A 27,669-nucleotide genomic window follows, 5' to 3' on the forward strand; every position below is an offset into this window, starting at 1 on the left:
GAATGAGAGCCTTAAGACAGCTGAAATAGCTGAGGAAACACTTGGCTTATCACTGCTAATTAACACACTACAAGATAGCACCACTGGCAGTGTGAGAAACGTTGAATGGTAATTTAAAATGAAATGGTTTGCATTATAATACAGTTCAATGGGGCTCAAAAACAGAAGTTGCCTTTTAAGATAGCACAAGCTTTCTTTCTGCTTGTGTGTTTAGTGCAGTTGTCAAGAGTACTATTTTAGATTCAATCAAGGGTGTTAACAAAGTGCACAAACATACTGTAAAAACCTCACTTAATATTGGCTCAGTCTTCAGTGCTCAAATTAAAGCCTTATGAAAGATTCCATTAGAATGGACCTCAAAGAAAAGAATCTTATTGGTTTCTTTTTCTGTGTCTGATTTAGAGGGAAAATGCATATTTACATATATGTAAACAAACACGCAAGAGGTTAAAGGATTAGTTTACTTTAAAATTAAAATTACCCCATGATTTACTCACCCTCAAGCTATCCTAGGTGTATATGACTTTCTTCTTTCAGATGAATACAATCGGAGTTATATTAATACTGTAATCACCCTGATGCTCCAAAGCTTTATAATGGCAGTGCACGGAAACCACAAATTTGAAGCTTGAAAAAAAAAAAAAACGTCAGTTACGCTTTTTTCGTAAGTTGAATATGGAAGGCGTTCTGGCAGAAGCTAGATATTTTACTTTATAATGTGTTAAATATGGATATTTTTCTTCCACAAATGCATCGCTTCGCTTCAGAAGGCCGTTATTAACCTCCCGGAGCTGTGTGGAGTACGTTTATGATAGATGGATGCACTGTTTTTCGAGCTTCAAACAGGTGGTTTCTGTGCACTGCCATTATAAAGCTTTAGAGCATCAAGTGATAATAGTGTTTGGACTGCTTTTTTCTGTAAAAAGCAGTCCAAACACTCACTCTAAAAAATGCTGGGTTAAAAACAACCCAAGTTGGGTTAAATTTAAACAAACCCAGAGACTGGGTTGTTTTGATTTAACTCAACTATTGTTTAAAAATTACTATATGGCTGGCTTAAATTGAACCCAAAATAGGCTGGAAATTAAAAATCAGATGCATAATTACTAGAGGCAACAGTAATAATCAAAAGGTGAACATTTATTCACCTTTTTAACAGTTTAATAAATGTTTATTATTTAATTATTATTTATTAAACTTATTAATAAATGTTCATTTATAAAACACTTTAAGCAAGCAATACAGTAATTTTTAAACAATGGTTGAGTTAAATAAAACTACCCAGCAGGTTGGTTAAAACAACCCAATCGCATGGTTAGAACAACCCAATCACTGGGTTAAAACAATCCAATCGCTGGGTTAAAACAACTCTATCGCTGGGTTAAAACAATCCAATCGCTGGGTTAAAACAACCCCATCGCTGGGTTAAAACAACCCAATCTCTGGGTTAAAACAACCTAATTGCTGGGTTAAAACAACCCCATCGCTCACTGGGTTAAAACAATCCAATCGCTGGGTTAAAACAACCCTATCGCTGGGTTAAAACAACCCAATCGCTGGGTTAAAACAACCCCATAGCTGGGTTAAAACAACCCAATCGCTGGGTTAAAACAACCCAATCGCTGGGTTAAAACAATCCAATCGCTGGGTTAAAACAGCCCCATTGCTGGGTTAAAACAACCCCATCACTCACTGGGTTAAAACAATCCAATCGCTGGGTTAAAACAACCCAATCGCTGGGTTAAAACAACTCAATCGCTGGGTTAAAACAATCCAATCGCTGGGTTAAAACAACCCAATCTCTGGGTTAAAACAATCCAATCGCTGGGTTAAAACAACTTCATCGCTGGGTTAAAACAACCCAATCGCTGGGTTAAAACAACCCAATCTCTGGGTTAAAACAATCCAATCGCTGGGTTAAAACAACCCAATCTCTGGGTTAAAACAATCCAATCGCTGGGTTAAAACAGCCCCATCGCTGGGTTAAAACAACCCATTCGCTGGGTTAAAACAATCCAATCGCTGGGTTAAAACAACCCCATCGCTGGGTTAAAACAACCCAATCGCTTGGGTTTGTCCATTGTGCCTTGTTTTTTACCCAGCATTTTTTAGAGTGCTATTATCACCATTTCTTCCTGTCCGTCATCTGCCATGTTTGTTTACTCTAAAGTCACGTTTGACCGCAAGAGATTTCTTGTGTTCACAGTCAGGAATCTGGATGTTTGTGAATGGAATCTGTTAGTGTGTGGTGTGCTGGCTTGTTCATATTGCAGCGCTCCACACGCTATAGGAACAAATCTGTTAAATCTATGTGTTTTTTTGTTTTTTTTTTATCATGTTTGTGGTCTTTCACATTTTACAAATCTTTTAGTATGGGCCAGCCTTAAGTAGCAAAGGAACAACTGTGGGGCTTTCTGCAGAATTCTAAACTAACAATTTCTCTGTAGACCTGACTAGAATCTAAACATTCAGACTCTCTCAGGCTCATGTCCCAGCATCCACAGAAAACAAGATCAGTTCAGTGTACACCAACAAAATAATATTTATTATTAACACAAAACTTATCACAAAGCACAGAGAACCTGACAGACAGACATTACAGGGCATTTGAGTTGAACAGTGTCCTACAACTACTATGTCAGTGCAGCAGATGAATATAGGTCTGTAAACAGCTCAGGATATCAGGAAGTGTCTATTATATGTATTCATTACAAATGCCACCCACTGTACAAACCTCAAAGCTAACAGACATCTGGAGTGATCAGCATGTTTTCCTCCAAGGCGGATGTCTCAAAAAAGGATCATCTTCTCACAGCCTCGCTGCCTTTTAGAAAATGTGGTTTAAATCATACAAATATAATTTGCAGCGTGCTATTAAATCTACGAGCTCAAGGAGCCCGGGAAAATGAGTTTGTGGGCAGTGGCTGTGTTTTCCTCTGACAGTGATCTCTGATCTCCAAGAGGATTGCCTTAATTTTTTTTTTTCATTTTTGTATCCTTCATGTTTTGATCATTGAGAAATTGGAAAGTGGAAATAGTAAAAGTGGCATTCAAAAGGAAGCTGTGAAGTGGATGTGTCAGTCCTCCAATCAAGCCCCTCTCTGTCGTCCTTATTTACATTACACACTACTCCATTCCCATGATCATACAGCATGTATAAAATGAGAGATGAAAGTTCAAATCTAATATTAAAGATGTCACATTTTTCATGACTAGAGAGATTGAATTTTCCTGTTTTACCCGTTTTTTAAAGTGATTTTCAATATCAATGCACCATGATGCATCTCTCTGTCCATACAAAGATCAATATATGTTGTTTCTTTTGAACACTAACCTTTGGAACAAAGGAAGATCAGTATTTTTCCCCTCATGGCTAACATAACCCTCAACCCAGTGGATTTACTTTTTTCTACATAAACAAGCTTGTTTAATGGTTTCTGGTGCCAGAACTACTACTATGTATAACTGAAAATAAATGAAGAGTTAATCAATCTGACACTTTTAAAGAACCATATCAATTGATAGCTGTAACAATAACACTGCCGTTTCTCTTTTCTTGAAGCCACATGATAAAATCCTTGTGTAGGAAATTAGGAATTTGAACAGCAATCAGATTCAATGCTTTCAGGCTAAAATATTGAATCGCCTGTTAATAGTAAAAATCTTTATTTAAAGGGAGCAAAAGGAACTGCAACCCCAAAAATGCTCATTAGATATCAACATGAGAATAGAGTATTGAGTAATGTATGCTGTTTAAGTCAGCACGGCTGTTAAATAAAACATCATGCGCTTTGATCCAACCTTCTCTGAGTTCTGAAATCAATAATTAACCTATGCACAATATGTCTCTTATAGAGTCCACTCTAATAACAGAATCCCAAAATGTATATGGACAACTTGCATATTTCTTGTCTGCAAAGCTTTTATTATACATCTTTTAAAAGCACTCCAGGGCACTCACAGCATAATTAAAGAGCCACAGGCAGGACAAAGGCATTATTCCAGCATGTGACCATAAATGTGCCATTTACTGTAGCATACTTGCACCAATAATTTCATGGTCTTTTATTGTGTTACCAACAAATAAATAAAAAAATAAACATTTTATCTGCCCTTATATTTCTAAAATGTTGGGTAGTCTAAAATAATTACAGTTATGTTAAAAAAAAATCTGGATTTTTCTGGAATTAGTTTTTCATTTTTAATGACTTTTTTAAGAATAAAAAACAATTATTTTGAATATGTTTTTAGTTTTCATTGTTTTTTGTTGAATATGGAAAGTTTAGACTTTTCACTGAAAAAGAATAAAATAAATAAAAATTATTGTCCGTAGGCCTACTATACACTGATGTGTTATGTAGACTAGTTAAAGAGGACCTAATATGTTTTTGTTTTTTACTTTTTTTTTTTACATTAACTTTCAGAAAAAGGTCTGCAAACTTACAAAGCACAACGCCACTCTAAAGAGAGTTATTCTCTATAACCGAAACATCTCGATTGTAGTCTTGAGTTTTCTTCCAGGAACATACAGTACACGTCATAATATTCCTGGTTGAGTTGCATTAGTAGTGTGTTGAAAATCACGGTTATGGTAAAGGTCATGACATTTCCGAAACACGTTTGACGCAGTTGACTAATCACAACACACTGGTCCAGTCGACCAATCAGTGCACATTGCGCTTTTCGGAAGGAGGGGCTTCATAAAGACAGGAACTAAACAGATCTTTACTGACAGACTAGGAAGTGAGGTGCTGCAACAATGTAAAAAACAAAATCAAAGACCCTAAAAACAAAATCTTGTAAAAGGGAGTAATAGGTCCTCTTTAATATAGCAATATATTAACCTTGCTGTTTAATTCTTGAACAAATCAATTGATTATTGCTTTTTTTTAATGAATCAAACCATTTGGTGAATCAGTCAGGTCTCACTGAATTGGCTTGCATTACCCACTCACTGAAAAGCACATTTTTATGTCTGACTTGAAATGATCTGAGAATGCTATTTATGCCTTGTGAAAACAATGCGAAAAATGTTAATTCAATCAATATAATTATCGGTGTTCTTATGACAACATGAAGAAACAGTTTTACTGTTTTGTTGCAATAAACTGTAAAAAATTAAATTTAATAAGCAGTTTCTTAATCATAAATAATTAAGTAAAAACAAAAAATATATAAAATATATATATAAAAATATGTTGGAAAAAATAATTTTAGTTACTATTTAGTCTATTTTGGAGAACAGGCTAAACAAAATCCTGTAGGAAACACTGTGGAGACACTGTGTTTAAAAAACTAATAGATACTGTATGATATGAAGTATGAACACTTGCAACTTGGCTTGTTTGAAGTGTAAGGCTCAAGTGCTTTCTTCTCACCTGCCTGTTTGAATCTCTGGATCAAGCGCTCTCTGATTCCCCTCTGCAGGTTGAAGTAGTCATCCTCTTCATCAGGTGTACGGAGGAAGAGCGGAATGTGCTGGAAGACAAGCACGTGGTGGGAGGGGGTCTGGATGGCTCTCTGCAGCTGGCTCTCCAGCCAGACCTCGTGGGCCTCCATTAACTCAGGGCAGCCTGATGAGTCGAAGAAGAACTGAGAGTTCAACACCAAACACAAGACCCCACCCACCCAAAAACTGAAGTAATCATCGCCCCAGTCACGGCAGAACTGCTCCACGGTGTCCGGAGTGGGTGTGTTGCCAAGGTCGTGGTTGCCGCTGACGAACACAAGAGGAATGTCGGGGTCAGTGCCTCTCAGTGCTTCTTTGAGGTCCTTAACTTGTTCTTCTCTGAACTCATTTCCTGAAAAATGAAAAGAGATTTTTCTTGTTTGAAAAGCCTCATTTAAGAAAGTCAACATGAAGTGGCACATGCAACCCATTTCCATGATATTCAGGACTTAAAGTGTTAGTTCACCCAAAAATGAAATTTCTGTCATTAAGTACTCACCCTCATGTCGTCCCAAACCCGTAAGACCTTTGTTTTTCTTCAGAATTTTCGTTGCAGAGCTTCAGAGTTTATGTCCGAACAGCGGCTCAGTATTGGCCGGCTCTGTCACGTGAGCAGCACGAGGCATGCGTTAGCCCGTGTTCAGATATAAACACTGAAGCTCAGCAACAAAAATAGCTTAACAGTATGACAGGGGACAGACGAATTTGTTGAATAAAGTCATTATTTTTGTTGTTTTTGCACATAAAATGTATTCTTGTCGCTTCATAAAATTAAGGTTAAACCACTGTAGTCACGTCGAATGTTTTAATGATGTCTTCCCAGACAGCAACATGTGGATTACACGCGGACCAGATGTGGGCCGGATCTGGCCCGACACTATGTTGCTGTCAGGGTTTAGTACCTTTCTGGACCTCAAAAGGTGCAATATCGTTGCTGCCTATGTGTGGATCAGATACCCTTGGATTTCATCAAAAATATCTTAATTTGTGTTCCGAAGACAAACAAAGGTCTTACGGGTTTGGGACAACATGAGGGTGAGTACTTAATGACAGAAATTTCATTTTTGGGTGAACTAACCCTTTAATTTTAGGCAGATCTAGATATATTTCTATATATTCTATATATTTTTTCCTAAACATTTGTTCACTTTATTCCAAAGAAAAATATATATATTTAGATGTTTTTTCTTTTGGAATATTGTGCACAACAGGACCAGAAAAGACTACAAATTACAAAAAACTACAGTTAAATCCTCAGGAGGAATATTGAGCACAGCAGCAATGAACACAGCAGGAAGAGTCGGTTTTCAGTGGAAAATAAGAAACAGTGCCAGACATGAGGCATGTGATAGTATATAAATACTATCTTCAATGGCTCCTTCCATCTTCAAAAGAATACTGAAGCAGGCGATATGTGGAGGATTCAAAATGAAGTTTCTGTTTCTTGCAGAAGATAGGGAAGCATCCAGTATAACCACATTTCTCTAAAGTAAAGGCAGACTGTCAAGCATTGAGTTTTGAAGCTCGTTAATAACAGCCTTAGGTTACCTCTAATATGACAAGTAGGGCATCTTGCTAATTGCCTGCTGTGAATTTGAAACTCAATGAGTAGCAGAAATGAAATTAGAGTTGGCATTAGTGACTGCAGTTTTGTGAATGCTAGACAAAGAAAACTAAACCAACAGACCATGAATTTAGTCTACTGAGAGAATTAAAATGCTTTCCAGCACCTCACTTAAAGAATTTTAGAAATGCATTTTTTGTAAACTATTATAAAGAGAATCGTCACACAATCTTTTCAATAAGACAGTTCAAAGGACCATGATTGCCACAAAAAAGTTGTCCATACAACTCTGTGTAATATCAATTTTTTTTCTACAGAAGAAATTCAGGTTTCAAATTACATAATTATTTATTAAAAAGTTAATAATAATAAATTAATCCCTTAACAATAAATAACATAATCTTCATTCCTAATTGAATTACTTCTTCAAAAAATAATACTAAAATAAAAGTCAAAAAATGCTCAGTGATAAAGCAACTTCTTTTTCCTGTGCTCTTAGTGTGAATAGGTCAATTACTAGTCTTACTGTGTGATCAGTGCCATTTCCCAATATCTGAAACTGAGCCTCATTTCGACTTTCTCTCTGAATTACATAACATTCAAACTCAACAGGTCTCCCCTTTCTCCCAGCAGTGCCAAATCCCACAGAAACCTATTAAAATCCTTCCCAAAAGAGATCTCTATCAGCTAAACATACAGAGAAGAGAGGGCTCTTTCAGAGCTGATTTCCCTCTGGTCAGCTCATTGATGTGCAGCTGCTCCTCAGAGAACTTCACTTTTATACGCTTTCAACAGCAATTAAAAGCCTAACGTATGTGGAAGGAGAAACAGAAGGAAGAGAAATTCTCCGCCTCACCTTCTGAAATGTCCCCTACCGCAGCACACACAAGGCTACAGGCACAAGGCAAACGTTTTTATAGTCCCCATAAGGAAAGCATCAGGTTCAGTGCTCTCGAAATCTAATCACCTCCCTCGATGATCTCTCCTGCTGCTAGCCAGGAGAAGTCCTTGAACCGGAAAGCTCACAAGGATTCTGTGCCGATATCACGGAGCGGCCCTTCAATTACCGTGTGGAACTTTGCTTGTCCAACATGCTGCCGCTCACTGTTCATTATGACTGGCAGAACGCAGGAGGTAGAATGGCTGAAACAGAATCAGATTTGGTCACTAATGAGGCTTGAAGGGATCACAGCACGTGTTTAATGAAGGAAATACTGACTGACAGGGTTGTTCAAACCCGAGATTGCCAATACAATGACACAACGGTGATGCAAAAGGATAGTGCACCCAAAACTTTCACCCAATTCTTTTACTCACCCTCAAACCATTACAAACCCATATGATTTTCTTTCTTCCATAAACCACAAAAAGAGATGTTAGGCAGAATGGTCATGCTGCTCTTTTCCATATAATGTAAGTGAACAGTAACCAGCTGTCAAGCTTAAAAAATGACAAAAAAAAGGCTGATAAAAGTAGAGAAAATTAATTATTCTTTGAAAAATTTTTTATCATATTAGTGTGATTTGAATATGCACATATTCAAATAAAGTGTGTCAGAAATGGTTATGAGATACGCATAAATAAATGCCTTTGGCATAAATGATGTAAATTATGGCATGACACATCTTGACGTGACATATATGAATATACGCTACCGTTCAAAAGTTTGGGATCAGTAAGTCTTTACTTTTATTCAGCAAGCATGCATTAAATTGATCAAAAGTGACAGTAAAGACATTTATAATTGTTAAAAAATATTTATTCGCACAACTGTTTTCAATGTTGATAACAATAAGAATTAAAGTTGCAAGCAGCGATGAAAGGGCCCTTGCACCCAGGTTCACCACCACCCGCTGGCGGAAAACTGAACTGTGAACATGCATGTAAGCGAGTAAATACAGGAGAATTATGGCAAAGTCATTTCAAAGTGCCACACTTCCTGCTGCCAACAAGAGGCGCTTTGACTGTAACTGAATGTTGCCATGTAGATGTCTTCAGGCCAGGACTATTATCAAACATGTGAAGTTTGGAGCAGATCAGACATTGTATGCCTGAGCTACAACAACTTCCTGTTTCTTGGCGTTAATCGCATACATTAGCACTTAGCCAAGTGTTGCATGATTTAACGTGTTTCTAGTATGTTTAGTACTTTGTGGCATATTAAAATGTGTTTCTGGGAGTGAATTACAGTGTAAAGCATGCCATTTCCTGTTGACAACAGGTGGCGCTATGACTAACTGAATATTGGCATGTAGATGTCTTCAGGCCAGGACACACATGCAAAGTTTGGGGCAGGTCGAACATTGTACACCGAGTTACAACAGCTTCCTCTTTCATGTCAAAACACCAAAATTTGTCAGGCCGCCACACACACACCCTTCAGCGAAAACTCAAGATCTTTGCAATGTAACATTGCTAAGGCCTTAAGATTAGACAGACCAAATATGATGTTGTTCTAGGAGTTAATCACAGTCTAAAACATGACATTTCCTGTTGCCTGCAGGTGGCGATATGACTGTAACTGAATATTGGCATGTAGATGTCTTCAGGCCAGGACTCTAATAAATCATGTGAAGTTTGGGGCAGATCGGACATTGTATGCCCAAGTTACAACAACTTGCTGTTTCATGGCGAAACATCAAACTTTGTCAGGCCGTCACGGACACACCCTTCGGCGAAAACTCAAGATCTTTGCAATTTAACATCGCAAAGGCCTTTAGATTAGACTGACCAAATATGATGTTGATCTGATTAAAGCTCTAGGAGGAGTTTGTTAAAGTACAACGTCTGGAAATGGCAAAAACTGCACAAATTTTGCAGAGAACATTCTAAATATCTCACTTCCTGTTGGGTTTACAGATTTTGCACCCCAGAGACTTTTTTGTAGGTATTGGGCTGAGGCATGTGTCTACGAATTTCATACCTGTACGTGAAATATAGCGCGAAGGGCGCTTAATTGAAATTTTGTAGGTGGCGCTATCGAGCCATTTTGCCACACCTAATTCTGAAACCCATATCAGACGTAAATTTTCACCACTTCTGATGCATGTGCAAAGTTTCATGAGTTTTCGGGCATTTTTAGGCCCTCAAAAATGCGATTCATTTCAAAGAAGAAGAAGAATTGACTGAGCAATTACAATAGGGTCCTCACACCATCGGTGCTCGGGCCCTAAATATTTCTTGATCACCAAGTCAGCATATTAGAATGATTTCTGAAGGATCATGTGACACTTAAGACTGGAGTAATGGCTCCTAAAAAATTCAGCTTCGCCATCACAGGAATAAATGACATTTTAAAAAATATTACAATAGAAAACAGTTATATTGTAATAAGATTTCACAATTTTACTGTTTTTATAGTATTTTTAATCAAATAAATGCGGCCTTGGTAAGCAAAAGAGACATCTTTCAAAAACATTAAAAAATGTTACCGCCCCTAAACATTTGAACTAGTGTATTTGAATGAGATCGACATTTCAGAGTTCCGGCAAAGATTTTTTTGCGAATAACAGACTTATTTAACAATTTGTTGCTTACACAAAGCTAAAACATGGTAAAGAAAACTTGGAATATTTTTGCACTACTTTTATTTTACCTTTAGTGATTTTTGGAATTTGACATTCCCTGGTCACCATTCACTTTGGAATGACATAAGGGTGAATAAATGATTTTAGGGTGATATTTCACAATTATCACATTGACATATTTCACCATTGAGAAATATAGTGGAATGTGTTTACAAGCTCAATCAAAAACATACAGCAAGCTTCCAACACTTAAAACTGTGCAGAATTCAAGAATAAATGCTTTAGGCCCATATAAGAAAGAAAAAACGATCAGTAAGATACAGCAATGCCTCTATTCCCAGAAGAAGTTCAGGATGGCTCCCAAGATACAGATATTCTTTTACAGGTGCACTATTGATAGTCTCCTGTCCAGTAATATTACTGTCTACTGTGTGAGCTGGACCAGACAGGAACTGCACAAGGTGTTATGGTCTGACTCTGAATGCACCACCGAGGGTGCACTGCCCAACCTGCAGGATAACCACAACATGCGGAGCGAGACTAAGGCCAACAAAATCATTACGGATCCCTGCCATCCAAACAGCAGCCTCTTCTTATTGCTGCAGTCAGAAAAAGCCTAGCAAAGCCTTAGGGTCAATACTGAGAGGTTCTGGAGGAGCTCCTATACCCAAGCTATCCAGACACTTAATGAGGACTCTGCCAGGGGCCTGCAACACTAACAACACAGCAGAGACCTTTATCTTGCACATATACACTTTATCTCACACACACACACACACACACACACACACACACACACACACACACACACACTAGAGTTGCACGGTTAATCGTTAAAAGTTTGCAATCTCGATTCAAACACCCACGTGATCTCATTCCTAAATGACAACTGTGTCTGTGTCTATTAAACCTTTGACAAAATCACAGCAGAACATTCAAATCTGTGTTGTCGCTGCCGCTGACCCAGAGAAAGATGTATACGTATGAAACAGCTTTACAAACAGTCTTTTCAACCACACAGTATTGTTATTTCTGTGTTACAAATATTCATATTATCACAGAAGTACTGGGATAAAAGTTTATAGTTGGGATATAAACACTGATGTCTACGGAAGCGATCAAAATAGAGTAAATCTCTCCAGTTGCAGTATTATAACATAGTAACTAGGTGCTTCAAATAACGCTGAGTCATCCAGTAATAAAACAAGTGAATTCTTTATGAGTAAGTCATTGAATCATTCATTCAAACAGTTTTATTTAATAATTCATTCATTAAACATTTTAAATAGACTGCAGCAATTTACATTTTGTCAGAACCTCTAGTAAATTATGTTATTTTGTTTAGTTGTCTGTTCAGAATCGTGGGAGGACTGTGATCTTTCACAAAAGCATCATTAGCCAACTAACATCACAAGTTCCATTGTTACTAACATTCTGTAGTTCAACGATTTGGTGTTTCCCGAAACCATAGTTCAAACGAACATTTACAAACTGCATCGCAAACTTGTGTGGTTGGAAAAACAACTCTCAAGCTGTGGTTAGAAGTATAGTTTCTTGTTTTTATGACACGTGGACTTAATAAATCATTATTACAATGTATATCTTTTATTTCTAATATATACAAATGTCATTTACATATTTTAGTTTGTCAAGAGATTTTAAGCACCATTTAGTGCACACGTGCATACGTGCTCTAGTACATAAGAAGTCCTCAGATGCCATGTCCGTAATTTATAGCAAAAAAATCTAGCATTGATTTGATCTCCAATGGATTCATTTAAAGAAGTTATTACTCCACCACCTGCGTGACATCATTCACTAACATGGCTGAACGACAGGTTTGCAACAATACGATTTTGGGAAACACACCCCTGTTTGAAAAAAAAAAACGTGGTTCTCAATTTATCCAGAATCGTGCAGCATTTTTACATTTTTAATAAAACATTGTTTAATATGTTTTTAAAGCTATTTTAAATTTGAGGACTCATGAAATGTCCTCAGATTTCATGTTTATGTCGTAATACCAGTGTAATACCCATGTCATTATACAAATCTGTGTCCTCATAAATCACAAAAACGCGCGTGCACACACACACACACACACACACACGCACGCACGCACGCACACATGCACACACACACACACTTATTTTTATTATGATTGTGCAGATGAAGAATATCATACATAACCGTTTATTTCTCATTTGCACACCCTCATAATTTCCACTTGCACTTTTGTTTACAGGCAGAATTCACACCCCACTATTTCAACACTTATTTGCTCCCTAACTACAATTTTTGTTTGTTTTTAACGTGGCACTGAGTTTATTCAACAACCAGCCATGTGTATAACTTAAAAAAGACACAAACTGTAGGTTATGCAATGTTTACAAGTGGTTCCAAAACAGCACCATACTGTTAACACCATGGTAGGCAGTAACATCCTTTCATCCAGCAGTGCAGCAGCTGGATGTGTAATCATTTATAAAACATAAGTAAAGATGAGGAATTAAAAAAGATGGGGAAAAGATTTTATAGGGTAAAGTGGTAATTTTAGAAAGTTTAATTTTAAAATTGAATTAAAAAAAAAAAATCTCTCCTGAGTTTGATTTTGAGTTTGTATAGGGCACATTCCCACTGTTTTTGACCAATTCAGTATAACATAATAATAATTGTGATTTTTATTATATTAAACAAAATAAGAAATATATTATAATATTCATAAAGTTGTACTGTAAAATAAGAAATTGAGTGTATACATATATATATATATATATATATATATATATATATATATACTACAGCTGTACATTTACAGTACTAATATTAACGTAACTTGCTTTAATAGCTTGTGGTAAGGTGTTTTCGGTTGCATTGTATCGAGGGCTGTACGTGTGTGGATGAACAGTGCCACTCTGCAGTGCATATATTTATTTAATTAAATCACAGTCTGTGCAATTTGACAACCACATATCGCAATATCGATTTTATTTCGATATATTGTGCAGCCCTAGTGGACTTTTAAATCAAAAATGAAAAATACATTCTTTGAATCAACAAAGACAATTGTCAAAACCTGCTAACAGCCTTGTCTAGATATAACATCTCGGTTACTGACATAACCCTTGTTAGCTGATGGAGGGAACGAAGACATTGTGTCAAAATACCAACACTAGGGGTCGCCCTTGAGAGCCCTAAAACACCTCTGACATATTCAGAAAATGCCAATGGAATTGGCATGTGGAATTTGCATGCCAGGTCATGCCCCCAGACATATGGGTATATAAGGCGAGCTGGCTGCACCACATACTTCAGGTTTGTTCTGAGGAGCTGAGACCGCATCTCAACCCCTCAGAAGCAGATCAAGTTGTGGCAGGAGAGATACAATGTCTCCGTTACCTCCATCAGGGAACGAGGGTTACATTAGTAACCAAGACGTTCCCTTTCTGTCGATCACTTTCAAAGTTGTATCGAAATACCGACACTAGGGGTCCCTATACTAAACCTTACAACTTGGACCGCGTCAGGAACCATGGCGGTGCAAATGCGGTCAAGCCTCCGCATGCCAACAGCAAGTGCAACTACGCTAACTCGCAGCCTACCAATGCCCAGGGTAATGACCTCAGGTCTCCCAATCAAGGGGACCAACTCACCTCTTCAAGGGATAGGTCACTGAGGCCTTTTTTTTTCCTCAAGTTTTTTGTTTTTACACCGAGTACACCTTGTTGGGAAGGATTCTCCTTCTCACCGAGAAAGGAACACTACGGAGACCACATCCTACCCGAAGGGTGAGGTTAGTATGTGGAAAATACATCCCATGGACTTGCCAGAGGGGAGTACTACATAGGGAAGAATCCCTGTGGTGGGCTCCATCTAACAAGAAAAGAGATGCTCTGCACATAGGAAAGCTTGCTCTTCTCCCAGTTGACCTAAAGTCCCAATCGGACTAGGTGCTTGAGGACCAGGTCCCTGTGTGGACACAGCAACTCTCACGAGTGAGCTAGGATTAGCCAGTTGTCGAGGTAGTTGAGTATGCGAATGCCCACTTCCCTCAACAAGGCAAAGACAGCCTCTGCGACCTTCGTGAAGACATGAGAAGGTAGGGACAGCCTGAAGGGCTGATATGCCTAACCTTCAAAGGTGAAACGTAGAAACAGTCTGTGCCGTGGAAGGATCGAGAAATGAATGTATGCATCCTTCAGGTCTATCGAACCAATCTTGATGTTGAACACATGAAAGGTTGTGTTTCTGCGTGAGCATTTTGAACTGAAGAGTGTACAGGGCCCGATTTGAAACTCGTAGATCTAAGATTTGTCTCAACCCACCTCCCTTCTTTGGTACGAAGAAGTAAGGGCTGTAAAACCCCTTCTTCTTGTAAAACCCCTTCTTTCTCGGCCAGAGTGGCAGGCTCTATCGCGTCCTTTGCCAAAATAGGGAAGAAAAGACTATCGCAACTGCTGTTTCATATTAACTTTATTGAAGAAGTGGTGAGGAGGAAGTGGCGTAGGTCTGGTGAAGTCCATGCGGAGCAGAGAGGGGAGACAGGCTGCATGACGGACATGCCGTGTAATGCATATGGCATCATCTGCCTGCTCTTCTGGCATGACACTAATGGGTGTTGACGCCAGACCATTTAAAGGTCTCCAAACCTCATAAAGTCCCATCGCTGTGCCTTTACAGGCAGCTTATCATAACCTGACCTATAAATTACATTCAGCAGGAAAGCCACAAACCTGGGCTCATATTAAATCAAGCAAATATGACACTTCAGAGTTCACTCAGATTCTAAAAGGGGATAATCTGATAAGTCAGCCATTGAAAAACCAGTTACTGTCAACATTTGGGTGATTTAAATTCATGTGGTGAGAAACATTTACGACGGCTTTAAATGTACCGTCGCTTTGATACTGGCACTCAAGCGCAAGACATTTGCACAAACACCTGACACATGAAACCAAATGTATAAACTCTCTCGTCACCTTCACAGGTGACTTCCAGTCAGCACATTCATGTGTGTAGGATAACTGCCGCCTGGTCTCTGGAGGTGATTTTTTTATTTCCTTGTGTGCTTTGCCGTTTTAGCTGAGGCAATTAGATAAGTGTTGAGATTGCAGGTAGTCGGCTCATGCAGATGGTCCACAGCTCCATTTCATAACAGCCACCTCAAAGCTTAGAGATGACAGAAGAATAAAGAACTTGAAAAAGAGACTCTACTCAGCACAAACTCTCCCTCTTCAATCATAATTGTAAAATAAATTAACCTTAAAGTGTGCTTTTTGTCTAATAAATTCAGTCCTTTTTGTTCTAGAAATGAACCTGTCAATCCTGTCAAATACAATCTTTTATATTGATCTATCAAAAAAGTAGTCGACAGCAATACCTGTGAAATTGCGTGATTTTTGTTACCAAAAACTAATATGTGACTCAACTTCTTTACTACAAAGAATGATTATATTATTATTAAAATTAATAATCAATAATACATTAATAATTATTATTTATTTATTATTTAAAAATAAAATGATATATTACTATATATAGTATTATATATTTCATATATTAAACTATTATATTAAATACTAACAAAATAAATACAATGTATTCTAGCCTTTAATAATTTCTCAAGTAAACATAGCTTCTGTAACGGTGCATGGCCGTATCAAGGAAGCGAACAACGAAGTACTAAAATGAAACACGCAGGAGAATTAAAGTAACAACCACTTGGCACAAATAATGTCAGACAAATGAACTAGGGAAACTCAGGGCTTATATACTTAGAGAACGCAATCAAAAGAGAAACAGAACAGGTGCGTGTAATCAGGAACTATGGAAACTAGTGTTGCAAGACATACCCGCTATTAAAAATGGTACGATATGAAATTTTATTAGTACCGGTACTTTAAGAATGACAGGATTCTAATAAGAGCCGTATTTCTTAATTTGCGTCAATGAATGACAGCAGAAGTCAGGACATCTATGCAGAGCTCTGCTTCCACTACCTGCAGGGAGTAAAATATAACCACGCAGCACATGACAAAGAAAGCAACAAAGAAACATGCATGAGAAAATAAAGCACGGGACACTCGCTGTCAGAATGAAATCGTTATGAAGTGCTGTCAAAAGCCATGTTGGCTGATCAGAAGCCTGAAAAAATCTTTATTACCGGCTCCGGTAGGCTAACAACATTATCATAAGCATTTTATTATTATTATTAATGCCATAAACTAGAAAAATACTGTGAGACATATTCATTCAAAGTAAAAAAATATAGTCATAAGCAGTGACCTGCGTAGTATTGCACTCTGACGCCTTTGTTCTGCAATATCATGGGAGAACTATGCATGTATCTATATACATGTTATAAGTCCTGTTAGCACAGTTATTAGCAGCAATATTTTGGCTACATCCATCATTGCACAGATTCGCCTCATGTAAACAAAGGAGATAGCGGTGCACAATCTGACGTCAAACAAAGAAGATGCAACATCACTGGCCAAAAAACCTGGTTTCACCGTCTACATGACAACGCTGCAACTGGAGTTTCTAAAAATGGCAGGAGTTTTGAAAAAAAGTTCGGTTTCAGTTACCGGATACTGCGTTTGCGTGTGGACGAATGCCCTAACAGCATAGAAAAAGCTGTGGTTTTGAAAATACCCGTGTTTGTGTGGACAGGGCCCCAGTGTATTGGGTCCGTGTAGGTCTTAAAGTGACAGCAGCCTAATAAACCAGCTGCTGTCTGTGTGATTAATGTTAATCAAACAACAAAAGAGAATGATAAAATAAAATTAAATAATTATGTTGTGATTATAAAATTACATTTAAAAAATATTAAATTACTCATAATGAAATAAATTTTGGTCATGTCACCAATCACTTTCCCAATAATATCCCTAAAATAACTCTTTTTAACTTCAAGCATGTCATATACTTTATTTTCTCATTCACTCTCATTCACTCTAATGTGTCAGCAAATTTTAGCAGCCCTGCACTGCGTGGATATATTTTCATACAGCAATATTCACTACAGTGTTTACAGCAAAATCTCTATTGATACACACTTCATATCGTCATCACAATACATATCGTCATACCACCCAACCCTATTTGGTACATATCGATTTTTTTGTCTGCTTAAACCCCAACCAACTGTGTTTACCTTAAAGGGATAGTCCACCCAAAAATGAAAACACAAAATAGGATTTTTTGAGGAATGTTGGTAACTAAATAGTTTCAGTTCCCATTGACTTGTATTTTTTTGTCCATACAATGGAAGACAACGGGAACTGTTTGATATCCAACATTCTTCAAAATATTTGTGTTTCGCATAAAAAAGAAATGCATACCGGTTTGAAACAACATGAGGGTGAGTAAATGATGACGATGACAGATTTTTCATTTTTGGGTGGACTATCCCTTTAATACTTCACCAAGATGGCCATTTTGACCTAGGAGGACTAAAATATCTGGAGAAACCTATCCGTTTGCATTCCATCAGAACCATTTAAGTGGAAAAGATGGCTTACCAGGCATAGCGTGGACCAGGTCTCCACACAGGACCATGAAGCGAGGTCTGGGCTGTAGTTTGTTGATGGCCTGGACTGCCTGCTTTGTGAGCTGGACCTCCTCAGTCCACTCATCGCCTCCTGAATCGCAGTCACCAATCCTCCATGCCTTCATTAGGCCCAGCTGAGGGTCTGCAGCCTGGATGAAATAAAAAGGCCCGCTCCACTCCTTCTGTTCATCTGGGAAGGATAAGAGAGAAAAAAAACAAAAACTGACAAACTACCTACAGTAAAAATCTCAATTATTAATGGTCTGTTTGTGTATAATGCATACACTGCTTTACATAATTAAACATTACATAAGATGCTTACTATCAAACTGTTTTAAAGTATTTATAAAAATCATTATCTCAAGTGAAAGAGTCAGCTAGGGGCACAGCCCTAACACCTGGATTGTGTGGAAATGTTCCTCTCGCTTGTCGTATAGAAACTTCAGTTGTATATAACACCTTCACAGCAGCTCTTGTGTTATAAGGAAACAAAAACGGCAGGAAAAAAGTCAATTTCACACCTCAGGGTGTACAGCACAAATACAGCTCAGAATCAGTTCTTACCCATGTTTCTTTGAGAAACTTCCAGCATTAAAACTTGGTCAAAAAAATATAAATGAAGAGGATACCCCTGCTGGGAACATCATACAAGTCTTGTCTTTGCTTTTCACTATACTCACTTACGCCAAGTTTATGAAGAGATTTTTGACAGAGCAGCAAGCCTCAAGAGCTAAAAGAAAAATAGAGAATTTCTATCTCTTCCTGATCCTAGCAGTGCAGCCAAGAAGGGGAAAGATTTGTATGATTCCGATTTATCTTTAGCTATATACTGTCGAATGAACAATGAAAGATTTAAGTCTCACAATTAATTGTGAGATGTGTGTGTTTGATTCAATAAAAACAACTGGCTTATAAGAGTCATTCTTTGGAGAGTCAGACTACACTGGTTACGCTCTTTGTTGTTAATTCACTACATAGAACCGGCTCATAAGAGTCATTTATTCAGTGGCCAGGCTACACTGGTTGCTGTGTGTGTTTTTGATTTACTACAAGAACCAGTTCATAAGAGTCATTCGTTTGGGAGTTGGATAAAACTGGTTGTGTAGTATGCATTTAATTCACTACAAAGAACTGGTTCATAAGAGTCATTTGTTCAGCCACTGGACTACATGCTGTAGATTTGATAGCAGTGTTGCAGTGCCTTTTAATAAGTAAAGTAGTAAACTCCGTCAACGTATTTCAGTACGCTATTCTGTCTGCACTGCAGAAGAATGCATGTGCCAGAAACGGAAAACGGAATTCTGAATAAGAATCGGTTCTCAATTCCAAACATATTTTGTCACTAAAATCTATGTTAAAATTAACTCTTTTTGTTTTCGAATGAGCTACATTTTAATTAGTAATGCAGCATGAAGTTTCAACACAAATCCCTTTGGACCGACCAAGCTGTTTCATTCCAGTCGTTTTGTCCTTCTAACAAGATGAAGTGTTTGCTATGCTCCAAGCATCACTTCGGGAAAGCACAAAACCTGGTTAAAATAAATAAAAACACATGATATCTGACCAACTCAAAAAGCATTTAAAATGTACCATCTGCTGCCTGGAATCTTGTTTGTTGTCTAACTCTTTCATGTACAGTCCCCAGAGACTGGAAACTATTTTCAGGCAACTTTAAACAACATGAATTGAGAGGAGCAGACAAAGCTCCCATGACAGCCGATAAGCACAAGCCTCTTTCAGCAAACATAAATCAGAGGGATATCTCAGATGACTCCCAGAGCTTTCAAATACTGCTAACCTAATCATAAGTCAAGATAAAAGCCTCCTGTGATAAAGCATTAAAATATCAACTCAACACACAGCATCCACTAGCAGTCACTGCTGTAGGTTTTTCACATTAAAAAAAAGGAAAAAAGTTGCAGATGTCAACACTGCCAGTGCAAAGCAAAAAATAAGCAAGAAATTAGTCTGAGATGAAGATTTCAGACTGGATTTACATAAACAGTGAAGCAGAGAAACCGCACAGGGACACAAAACACTTACTGAAAAACACCAAAACCAAAGATTAAAGTCTGCATGAAATGAAAATCTATTTTCTAAATACATTTTATTGATATTATTGTGAACAATTCACCTATGCACATATATTCTATTGTTTTGTTTTTAATTTGGCCTCTTCATTTTAAAATGAAAATGACATCAAAATGTCACATGCCACATTTTTTTTTCTAGTACTGTACATCACAAAATGGAAAAAAGATGCGTTGCTACCTCTGTTACATTGCAACTTTAAGTTAAAGGGGGAATTCCCCACTGGCAAGACTGATGAAACTGCTATATGACCAGAGAAAACAGAGAAAAATGGCTGCGGCATTCCCTTTTGCCAAAAACTTTAATGCACTTTTGATTTTGACACTACCAAGTAGTAGTAGTAGTTAGTAGTAGCAACAGATTGCTGCAAGAATGATGTATTTTGGTAGGCCAAAACCCAGAAATAATTTAGCATTTTAGCACTTCCAGTTCCATCGTCAAAGTCAAAGGGTTTTTTGAATGGGTTTTTGATTAAATGCCTGAAATAAGGCCTGTGGTTAACACAAGCTCAAGATATTTCCATTCCATTATTTATTTTATGACATATAATACATCAGTAATACCCCCTTGTGATTTTTTTTAAGCGTTTTACTTGTCTTGAAAAAGACAGTTGCTAACAAGTGGCCTAATGGTTAAACATTAAACCTACAGAGGTTAAACGTCATCAAACCAACCAGGAAAACTCATCTACTCACTAGTTCACTTTTACAGCCTCATTGTGTTTATTGCGCTCTCGCAAACTATACTAACTCAAATTTTAAGGGAAAATGTTTGTAAATAAAGACACTGACGTTTATAGCCTATGTTTAGCTTTTTCTTCTGCCGATTGTATTTAGGCTTCAAAATGTATAAAAGTTTTTTGTGAAGATTGTCATGACGAACAAAACAAGAATAAATCATAAACTTTTATTAAACAGAGCTTATTTTCTGCAATAATTCAAAAGCCAATTGAAAAAAATTGTAGAGGGAACCAGGGTGATGCTAACTTCTGGGTTAGCCTACAAAACTATGTTGTCATTGCAGCACTCTATACAAAGCAAGCTGGTTGAAAATTCAAGGATTTATCCTTTAAGCAGTCATGTGAGGCTATTGTTCTGATATGGAAAAACTATGCTAAATGTACTTAAATATATTTTGTTTAATATCAAAGGTAGTTTGTCCTTGCAAACTATGCACTGTGGTGGAAATTCATCATCACTTCACTGAAGTGTAGCACTTCTTCTGTTATTTATGTATTTATAGTTTCCCAATTGTTGATTTTTGTTTACTAAATCAACAATGGGGATTTGATACTTTGATATGTTTGGTCTTGGGTTACCATTTGGTCACTAAATTAAACCTCAGTCCTAAAGCAAAACCAGATAATCACTGATTTAGCCCATTTTAACCCACTTGTCCTAATAGCATATACGTCATTGTTACTAGGCTGACTTCAGGTTGACTGGGACACTTTTTCCAAGTCATCTCAATAGCAAAATCACCTGTCATGTGACATGTTATAGTTTCTAACTAAACTGACCTGCAACTATCTACGCCACATTTCCAGGGTGGTTTGTTATTAGTGACAGAATACTTACTGAGAGGTCTGTTAGTCGTAATAAATAAGCGGTAGCGTGCTTGATAAAGACACCCCGGTCAACGACTTTACAAGGAATTATAAACTTTTATTGAAGTGCTTATAAAATATATAAAGGACCAGAAACCAAAACATACTGTCATAATAAAAGTTTAACAGGATTATCTATAATGTAAATCGATGTTAGCTAGCCTCAGCTAACCGTACCTTCTGTCAGCCCCTTATAACTCCGATCCTTCGCCCTCAGAAAGACACTTTCGTCCCCTGCCATTGAAACGCACTATAGTGTACGACAATAAACTGTTCAGTCGCGGAGCTTTGGTTTTTCTGTTAGGTAACAAAATGGTGGCGTTTGTTGCTAAACCTGATAAAAGCATTAGTTACTTAATACAGTGCGTTCTTCAATCGATGCGTTTGGGGATGTATTAGCAATGTCTGAGAATGTTCGGATTCCAGAAAACCACCGTCTGACTAGAACCGAATGGAAGATCAGCTCCCTAATGCTCAGTCTGGATATTTTTTCAAATTTACAAAATGAAGGACAATGACACTACTTACAATATGGGTAGTACTACTAATATGATACAACTTTTAAATAAACAAACCGCAAAGAAATAACTTAAAAGTTCAGGGTATAAACAAACGTGAGGATACTGACTAAACTAAATCAAAAATCTCAAATTGGTTTATTTCTAAGCACCCTTTGTAATTCTTTACAATAAGCCTATAACTCGGTGGAATTTTAAATCAGATCAAAATTTTAGATAAATGTGAGATTCGATGATGACACGTTTATGGTTGCTTTTAGCAGTCTAATTCATGTAGGCCTAATCAATATGTTTCTTTCTTTTTTGTGCATACACAAACACAATGTATTCATCATTAAGCCACCGTAAAATATGCTCATATGCCTATCATTAATATAAAAAGTTGAATTGTTTTCTCACATAATTCTAAACAGGAAACATTGTATGCTATCTACAAATGAATTGTGATATTCAGTGATATTCAGCCATAAATTAAACTTTTGTCATAATTTAGCCAACTCACCCTTATATTCCAAACCTGAATGACTTGAAATAGCCTACAAAACGATGTAATTAATAATAATAAAAATTAATAATAAAAATATATATTTGTCTTACAAGTTTGGGATCGCTCCCAGTTCTACCATGAGATTAAAATAATTATATATGTTATAAAAGTTTTCATAATGACTAGGCTACTAGCCTACTAGAAATAATATTTTATCGGGATACTTTTACTTTGACGAACTGCGCAAGTATCCTTTCGCTGTCCAAACGCATGAAGTAGCCTATCTCGTCTCACCTCACCAAGCTCATTTTTGTTCATTGAACGAACAGAGATGAATTACTAGTATCATGCACACTTAAATTAGACGATGTTATACAATAGAGGCACTGTGGAGACGGTGGCGCAGACCCACGCATTGCGCAAAGAAACCACAAACCAGTAACATTTTTCTCGTACAGTCAAGTTGCACGTGATGGAGTTGGTTTGCGAACTGCACGGGCTGCATTAGGTTGCGATTTTTTTAAGGCTAGAGCCTTTCAGCAGGTAGGCTATTTATTTTACGCACCTGAGAAGAAAGTATATTCGTTTGCAAGTTACATTTAGTAATATAAGTCAGGCGGCAACTTTTCACTGTGATTCTTTACTACATGGACACTTTTTGTTGTCCGATCCCTCCCATGTCTCCTCCTTCCCTTTACGCACTGTCTCTCCCACTCTCAGCGCGCGCGCTCCACAGTTCTGCCTCAGCTCTCCTGTCATCATCACAAACAAAGACAGCCTTCAGGGTAGTTGGCGCAGTGCTTTCAGGGGGCTAAAAGTACTTGAGAATCAGCAGAAGAACTGGTATTGAGATCAACAGCTGTCAGAGTGGACTTTAGAAAAATCTGCAGTCTTAATTTACTCCTTTGAAAATGCAAACCTCTCCGAATGGCTTTGTTCACTCGTGTGGATTTATGCCCTGCTGTCAGTGGTAGTACCAGGTCGTTTCTCTGTCTCAGTCTGTCCTTCCAAGGAAGCCTTCAGGAGACTACAGGATGAAATGGACAGTCCTGCTGTTAGAATACTTTTTGGTCAAAGTTCTGGTGCTGCTGTGCAGCGCGGACGGGGAAGCGCAGCAGCAACAGCTCGAGGGCTTTATAATGCTCTCAGGATCCAATGGGTCCCGGGATGAGGAGAGCGTTTCTGAACCTCCACACACTGAGGACAAATGTCGGGGTTACTATGATGTCATGGGACAGTGGGACCCGCCGTTCGTTTGCCAAACAGGCAATTATTTATATTGTTGCGGCACTTGTGGCTTCCGATTTTGCTGCGCTTATAAAAACTCTCGACTGGATCAGAGCACATGTAAAAATTACGACACACCAGTATGGTTAACAGGACAGCCACCATATAAGAAAACCCTAGACCCTAGACACGATCCAACCAAGGATAAAACAAACTTGATTGTATATATAATATGTGGAGTAGTGGCAATCATGGCACTGGTCGGGATATTTACCAAACTTGGACTAGAAAAGGCTCACAGACCTCACAGAGAGAGCATGTCTCGGTAAGTAACTGATAGTTATGTTGGCTTGACCAAGTCAATCATTTTCTTTTTTTTTCTTTTAATGTAGTTAAAGTGCTTATGGTAAATGCTTTGCAGTTGTGCAGTTTAGTGTTTTTCCTCATTCCTCAATGTAAACAGTGCTAGCTAGACCGATGTCTTTGACTTTCCGACGCATCTTGCTGCTTTCTCAGAGTGTGGTGACATAAGCGTTACATTTTACATTTTACATACAAGACGCCTTGTCAAGTTAATAGAAGTTCTAAACTTCTCTTTTAAAAAAAAAAAATCTGTTCTCATCTCTCTGTTCTTGAAGGCAAATACGCTCCGGTGTGAGTGACTGACAGGAATGATTCACACACTGTGCGTTCAAAAGCAACTAGACATACTGTAACTGAATGAAGCATTTCGCAGCTGACCATATTTTATATTTGTTTTTGGCCATAATTTTGATGTAATTGTATACAGAAAGCAAAGTATGAGAAAGAGGGAAGCGTGAAACACTGAAAAAATAGCACCGCAACAGTGAAAGATGTCGGTCTGATGTATATGTGTACACTGACCAACAATTAAAAGCAAATAAAACATTAAAACACACTGTGTGTGAATGGCCTCTTAGTCTGAAAATTGTTTACTTCATCCAAGAATTGGCAAAAATAAATCTCCAGGCAAGAATTTCCTCACTAACCCAATCTTCTGTGGCTTTTGAGCCAAACGTGTTGGTTGTCATAGCTCTCCATTTACTGTTGTGCCTATCCTGCCCATGCATATTCATGCCTAATTAGAGCAAAAACAATCCTGTGAATCTTCATTATGGTTTCTAAATTCATGAATTTGTGTTATGCAAGCCCTCTTTTAAAGGCTTTCTTGAATCACAGATCTCAAGAGATCCACATGAAAGCATGGTTAGCTTGCACATGTAAATCATGAGAACTGTACAAACCATTTTAGGTATTACATCATATTGCATAACGCCTGCTTGTCAGTTTTTTTTACCCTTTAGTTACTCAGCTTGAATGGTGGAGGTGTAAATCTCTTGTTTCTACTGATATAGTGGGTCAAAACCTCTGATGAGAGCTGCACAGCCCACAGTGTGCAGGTTGCTGAAAGAGCGGCTCCCAGAAAAAACTGCTCTCTTTGAATCAGCACTCTGGACAGTGGCTGAGATAGCACTGAATGAATAGATGTCAGTCCTCCGACATTATATCACTGTATGCCGTTCAGCTGTGCTTTGATATCTAAATAAAGACCGATTACACAATGCAAGGCAATTCAATGCAAAACTAAGCTAACAAACTGCTTGTTCTTCAACAGAGCTGTTGCAAGCGTCATGCAAGGCGCCCGTCAGGGTCAGCACGAGGAGGCCATCGGAATGCACACACAGCATTATGACACTGTGCAGGCGAGAGCAAACAACATGCGTAAGTTGATTGTAGCCTACTTCCCCTCTTTTCCCACAAGCTCAGCATAAACTATGCACTACATTTATGCTCCTAAAACAGTCTAAAAGCATGGTTTCTCCTGGCTCGAGTGCTCAATATACAGTACCATTCCCTCTATGCAATATTGTGTACTGAATTACATATAAATGATACATATATAATGCATATTAAGTATTCAAAGTTTTGCTTGTGGTGCAAAACTTTGTTGGTTCTGCACCACTTTTTGATTTTCTTATTCTATGCTTATCATAGAAATGTGTATAGAGAAAAGGAGATGCTGAGAGCACAATGCTGTTGTGAAATAAGCCTATTTATTGCCACTACCGTGGGCTGCCGCCGCAGTTGTGTGCAATGTATTGTTTAACGCCGGGATCAAATGAATGGCTCTATCATAAATGTTTAAACTCTCATTTGTTGTGATTCTGGAGTGATTACATCACCCACTCTGTGGTTATCTACTCCCTAAATATATCTGTGTTGAAGTAACACAAAATACAGTGAGAATATCAAAGCCCCCCCTAAGAGGGATCCATTTTGGTTGACACTAAGGAAGTGAGTCAGTAGCTAGAAATTTCCCTTTCATCTAATTGCAAAGATAATGTCAGTCTTTCTTCACTGCCATGACTCTGTCTTCACTCTTTCTTCTACATCATGGCATTTTTTTTTTTTTTTTTTTACGAAAACAAAGATTAAGAGCAATAATATATGGACTATGCTAGAAATAATGGTTCTAAGAGCACTTGATTTGTGGGATTTTTTGGGTTTTTAGCAGTAGCACAACCTTTTTTGGTGCTAAATAAAACTCTTTCTTTAAGGGTGCATAAAGAATCAAGCTTTATACAGAACCTCTATGGTGCTGTGAAAGAGCCTTTTCATATGAGTCTGGAGGGGTTTTTGCTTTATTTTTTATTTATCCACCTGCTCTGCACCTGCACTGACTCTTTAATGGTTTAAAATAATAAAAAGACACATTGAAAAAGATAAAATAGTAACACAATAAGAAACATTTTTAGCAGTATGTGGATGATGTGTCTTATTCACATGCAGACAGCCATTACATATGGAAAGTCCCACCAAATAATAAACAAGCTTTATTTACAGATTTTGGTAACACTTTCGTTTACAGTGTCATTTGCTGCGTCTCATTTCGGAGGCTGCGTCCTCCGGAGGTCGCATTTGAAGGCTGCATACATCATCAAAGATGTCTTATTTAAGAAAAGTAACCGTAATAAAATTGACTGTTATTCCTTGTGAGGTGTAAAATACTGTAATTTTTTTCTTACCTTGCAGTCTAATGGTTACTTTTCTTAAATGAGACCGCCTCGATGATGTATGCAGCCTTCAAATGCGACCTCCGGAGGACGCAGCTTTCGAAATGAGACGCAGCTATTGTTACACGTTACATGTATTTACTGTAGCAATAACTATAAATTATGCATAATTACAGGCAACTAACCCTAAACCAACACCTATTCCTAACCCTATAGTAAGTACATGTAGTTAATTATTATTACTCAGTACTTAAATGTGTAATTACACTGTAACACGGACACCTTAAAATAAAGTGTAACCCAGATGTTTACCTTGAAATCAGTATAATGTTAGTTCTGTCATATACAGTGCTCAGCGTAAATGAGTACACCCCTTTTGAAAAGTAACATTTTAAACAATATCTCAATGAACACAAAAACAATTTCAATAATGTTGACAAGACTAAGTTTAATATAACATCTGTTTAATTTATAACATGAAAGTAAGGTTACTAATATAACTTAGAGAACAAAATTTTCAGTTTTACTCAAATTAGGGTGATGCAAAAATGAGAGAAAATCTCTGGAGCAAAGCTAAATTTTAGACTACATATGTCTAATTTAACAAGAATTC

General features: G+C 37.6%; 2 protein-coding genes across 5 annotated transcripts in view; one reads left to right on the top strand and one right to left on the bottom strand.

Annotated features, from left to right (window-relative positions):
- Window positions 1-22,212, bottom strand: part of cpped1 (calcineurin-like phosphoesterase domain containing 1) — a 33,970-nt gene extending 11,758 nt beyond the window's left edge. The window contains exons 1-4 of one of the 3 annotated variants that reach the window (XM_051915238.1): window positions 21,967-22,212; window positions 18,491-18,564; window positions 18,064-18,282; window positions 5,379-5,801 (exon numbers count right to left, since the gene is read on the bottom strand). In XM_051915238.1, coding sequence (XP_051771198.1) covers window positions 5,379-5,801; window positions 18,064-18,217 — 577 coding nt within the window. In that variant the 5' untranslated portion in view covers window positions 18,218-18,282; window positions 18,491-18,564; window positions 21,967-22,212. The remainder of the gene's footprint in view (window positions 1-5,378; window positions 5,802-18,063; window positions 18,283-18,490; window positions 18,565-21,966) is intronic. The other 2 variants (XM_051915237.1, XM_051915240.1) reach the window with 2 other exon arrangements.
- Window positions 22,213-23,280: 1,068 nt separating this feature from the next.
- Window positions 23,281-27,669, top strand: part of shisa9a (shisa family member 9a) — a 42,231-nt gene continuing 37,842 nt past the window's right edge. Inside the window, exons 1-2 of one of the 2 annotated variants that reach the window (XM_051915583.1) lie at window positions 23,281-24,346; window positions 25,658-25,764. In XM_051915583.1, coding sequence (XP_051771543.1) covers window positions 23,829-24,346; window positions 25,658-25,764 — 625 coding nt within the window. In that variant the 5' untranslated portion in view covers window positions 23,281-23,828. The remainder of the gene's footprint in view (window positions 24,347-25,657; window positions 25,765-27,669) is intronic. The other variant, XM_051915582.1, reaches the window with a different exon arrangement.

Source organism: Ctenopharyngodon idella, chromosome 12 (assembly GCF_019924925.1).
Source record: "Ctenopharyngodon idella isolate HZGC_01 chromosome 12, HZGC01, whole genome shotgun sequence".
NCBI lineage: Eukaryota > Metazoa > Chordata > Actinopteri > Cypriniformes > Xenocyprididae > Ctenopharyngodon > Ctenopharyngodon idella.